Source organism: Aegilops tauschii, chromosome 2 (assembly GCF_002575655.3).
Source record: "Aegilops tauschii subsp. strangulata cultivar AL8/78 chromosome 2, Aet v6.0, whole genome shotgun sequence".
Classification (NCBI taxonomy): domain Eukaryota; kingdom Viridiplantae; phylum Streptophyta; class Magnoliopsida; order Poales; family Poaceae; genus Aegilops; species Aegilops tauschii.
The window spans coordinates 513,384,439-513,388,724 of record NC_053036.3 but is presented as its reverse complement, the minus strand read 5'-3'; the positions used below and the strand labels follow the sequence as shown (position 1 = coordinate 513,388,724).

The 4,286-nt window shown below is 51.8% G+C and overlaps 1 protein-coding gene across 1 annotated transcript; it reads right to left on the bottom strand.

Annotated features, from left to right (window-relative positions):
• Positions 1-259: 259 nt before the first annotated feature.
• On the bottom strand, positions 260-640 carry LOC141041183 (uncharacterized). The gene has a single exon (XM_073507302.1). The coding sequence runs from the start codon at positions 638-640 to the stop codon at positions 260-262; it is 381 nt and encodes a 126-aa protein (XP_073363403.1).
• Positions 641-4,286: the final 3,646 nt, after the last annotated feature.

Genomic DNA, 4,286 nt, shown 5'->3' with positions numbered 1-4,286 from the left:
GGAAAACACAAAATTGATGGAAAAATAAAAATTAAAACCAACCCCCCCCCCCAAACATTTAGTACCGGTTGGTGCTACCGACCGGTACTAATGGTCTACCAGCACCCGGGCCTGGCTCGTGCCACGTGGTGGCACTTTACCGCCGGTTCATGCCGAACCGGTAGTAAAGGGGGGGGGGCTTTAGTCTCCACTCATTAGTGCCAGTTGTAGAACCGGCACTAAAGGCCCTTACGAACCGGCGCTAAAGCCCGGTTCTGCACTAGTGAGTGGGCTCCAGGATGAGGGTGAGGTTGGAGGCGGCGTTCCCAAAATCCTCGTTGAGACCGGCGGTGAGGGTGCTGATGAGGAGCTCGTCGCCAACTGTCTCCCCTAGATCGCAGAGCTCATCGGCAAGCTTTTTCAGGCGCATGCAAAAATCGTAGATGGACGAGTCAAGCTGCTGGCACCCGTAAAACTCGCCGTGTAGAAGGACCTTGCGCTGCAGCTTGTTGTCGGTGAAGAGGCCGTTGAGCTTGGTCCAGACGGCGTAGGCATCGTCGTCATCATCCACCACGGTGTGGAAGAGGTCGGTGGAGATGGTGAGATAGAACCAGCGGATGATGGTGGCGTCGAGGATCATCCACTCCTCGTCATGGATCATGAGAGCCGAGTCCACCGTGCCGTCGATGTGGCCATGAAGGAGGTACTCGCGGAACACCAGCGAAAATACGGCTTCCAAGCGGAGTAGGAGGCGGTGGATTGATCAAGCTTCACCGGGACGCGCTCGTGGATGTTGAGGTCGCGGACGAGAGTGACATCGGGACCGGCAAATAGGTTGGAGACGGTGGAGGAGGAGGAACTCATGGCTAGAGTTAGGGTGTGCGACACGTGGTGTGGCGCGAGGGGAAGGTGCGACGCGGGAGCGACGCGAGGTGGAGTTGCGGGTGGGTGCGACGCGGGAAAAAAAAGGCGACGACGTGCGTAGCGATTGGAACGAGCAATCCAGTGGCGGCGTGCGGGTGTTGGTGCGGGCTAGGAAAAAGAAAAAAAAGGGCAGCGGCGGCGTGCGTGGCGATTGGAAGTAGGCGGCAGCAGCACTAGCGCTAGCGATCGCGAGAAGCAGCAGAGGCCAGTAGCGGGAGCGTTGGGAACGGGAGGCTGCGGCGGGAGGGTTGGGATCGGGAGTCTGCAGGTTGGGATTGGGAGGTTGCGGGTTGGGATCGGGTTGCAGCGGCGGCAGGAACTGCGACGGCGGCGACAGGGAGCGAAAGATTAGGTTGAGGATCAGGAGACGGAAACTGATATCATGTAGAATACGAGAATAGGCTGTGCAACACGCAATGCATTGATCGGTGCACCAGGCACGTATATATAAGTACAGAGGGGGGGCACAACCTCGACTAGACAGAGAAAACAAGAGGTGGGCCCGATATACAATATACACGTACACAATATACTCAACAACCTGAACACCTTGACGGTTTGCAAACTGGTATCCATTTGTCCAATGCCAAATCAGGTGTTCATGTGAAGCAAACAGTGCATGTACGCATCTTTACATGGAGATATTGTGTTCTACTCCCTCCGTTCCTAAATATTTGTCTTTTTAGACATTCAAATGAACTATCACATACGAATGCATATAGACATATTTTTTAGTATAGATTCGCTCATTTTGCTCTGTATGTAGTCACTAGAAAGATAAATATTTAGGAAGGGAGGAGTATTTTATTTTGTCAAATACATGGAGAACATGTATCCAGTTAGCGTGTGTGCGGAACCATATGGAGGTTTTCCTGTTTTAAAATGATGTTTGGTGATTCTGTTATTCAGCAGTCAGTTTGCATGCTTCTGTTTTTCTTTTGGAAAGCAATACGACTTTATTCTTCATATAAGTGATAAGTCATTTACATGCAGATGAAAAGTAAAATCAGGGATCGACACATCCCAAAAGCTAGTGGACTATAACACTGTTTAGCTAAACCATCAGGCACCACCGAATGTGCTTCCCGGAAACAATGTGCATAGGTAACTTTCACGAAGTCCTTGGCTAGAACATTGCACTCTGTAATCATAGCAACATCCAGCCCTTGACAATCATGGAGAATCCGGATAGACTCCACCGCAAAACTGCAATCCGATACTGTTGCATCCAATTTGAGCAGCAAGAAATAACCCAATTTTTTATGGCAATCAACTCAGCTGAGTCCACACTACTCACATTTGGCATAAATCATGTCGCAGCCGCAATGAAATTTGCCCGGTCATCACGAGCAACATCACCAGTTGCTCCATGACCATTTTACGGATTAAACGAGGCATCCACATTGATTTTCCACATGAAATCACACTTCCGGTCCTTGAATTTAGGTGTATAGGCTCTCACATAATTTGTAGCTAGAACTCTTATGGAAATGGCAGACCATTATGGTCACCCCATTAACAAACTGGTGCCGCGCAGCACGCAGCACCCATCGTTAACTCTGGAATTGGGACTTGACCTGAACCTCTGAAAAGTTTGTGTTCCTGCAACAATTTTTTTTTTTTTTTGAGATCTTCCTGCAACTATAGTTTGCCAAAATGTATGGTGATCCGTTTATCAAAAAAAAATGTATGGTGATCCTTTCATGGGTCCAGCTGTGGACAAGCCCATGCGGTTCCTGAGTTTTAGGTGCTTCTGGAGGCCTGTTTGTCTTTTCTTTTTTAGGGATTGGAGGCCTGTTTGGTTCTAAGAAAATCTTTCCCATGCCTTAAAGTTGGTAGAACTAGCACAATGTAGACTGGGCTTGGGCCCATATTTATCTTTCACTTATCCCTCCATCCGTTTGGACCGCCGTTTCCGTTCATTTCCTTCCTCTTCGCCGACGAGGCGGTGACCGGCGAGCACAGGCGAATGCACGTGCATACATGCACGCTACGTTGGCCAAGGTGGACCGCGGTCAAGCATAGCAGGATTTGCCGTGAAACATCCGTGGGGGTGGGGCAAGCGGATCTCCTGAGTTTGACTACACATCTCCTTCCACACCTGCATCTGCATTTGTTCACCTGCCTCGCCATGTGCATCACCGTGCTCGGACTTGTTATCCTCTGAAAAGCGCATGCGTTTAAGGACGCCTTGATAATAGTTTAGCTCCGACCATGTGCCATTTGTTAATACTCTGCTCGGCAACCCGCCCGCGGCGCATGCTCAATTTCCATGTTCGGTGTGGGTGCTCTGGGAGTTGCTCTGGCTATCTCCTCCGACCGAGTCCAAGGACAGAGTGTGAACGGGTGGACCTTGTTCGCCGGCCGTAGGCACAGTTACGGCCCTCACGTGATGCCGTGATCTATATTTTGTCGAGGGGTGTACAGTGACCACTTGAACTACTACTACTCAAGTACAAGCAGTATATCATCGCAGTTATGTCGTGAAATCAATGAAAGAGAAAGCTCGTGCGAGGACTATCTACAAGACTACAGCTCGTCGCCAAGCCAACATCCAACTGCATCGAGTCGATGAATTGTAGCGTCTGAGTCGACCGTGCACGATGTATTCCACTCTTTAACCTCTGTCCGCATTTGCAAAGAAAAAAAAACGATCGCGCCGAAACGTCATGAAGGAGCCATGCCTCCGTGGCGCTTGGACTGGTCGTCTCTCGTGTCGGCATGTCGATCCGTCACTCCATCCCCAAGATTCCCGCCGCACGGTACAACCTCAGAGTACATATATGAAGCCGTACAGAGCGTAGGCATGGCCGTGAACATGCACAGATGATGCGCTGCGGTGCACGGGCCAGACCTGTCCAATATGAACCCCGGCCGCGTGTGGTAGTAGATGGATAGCCTTTAAAGGGCGCCGTCGCGTCGCGCCCATGTAGTCAAAGCACCGGCGTCACCCCGTCGCACGTACGCACTGCTCCAGATACTAGAATAGGATAGCCATAGCCGCATAGGCCTAGCTAGCTTGCACCCACGCGATAGTAGGGATCACGTGACGTACGGAGCTCCTGCGCCGCATGGCGCGTCACGTGCGAGCATCTTCGTTCCGGCCATCCGTGTGTCACCTGTGTCTCCCTATCCGCGTGGGTGACGACCCACAGGATCGTTGCCCGCCGCTCGGGCGATCTCGGTGCCATTGTTCGGATCTGGCCGACCCGAGAGGCGAGCGAGATGCTCCAGCCAAATCTGCTTGCCAGCGCGCGATCTCACACGCCCGGGCCGGCCGGACTCGGACTCCTGTGCGTCATCAATTATTGTACGCGCCCTGCTCCATCATCACGCACTAGCAAGAGCGCCATGCAGCGCCCAACTGTGTGGGATTTTTGACA

Bases quoted from the DNA above. Each gene is read 5' to 3' on its own strand.
- LOC141041183 (XM_073507302.1), bottom strand. From the start codon at position 640: ATGATCCATGACGAGGAGTGGATGATCCTCGACGCCACCATCATCCGC.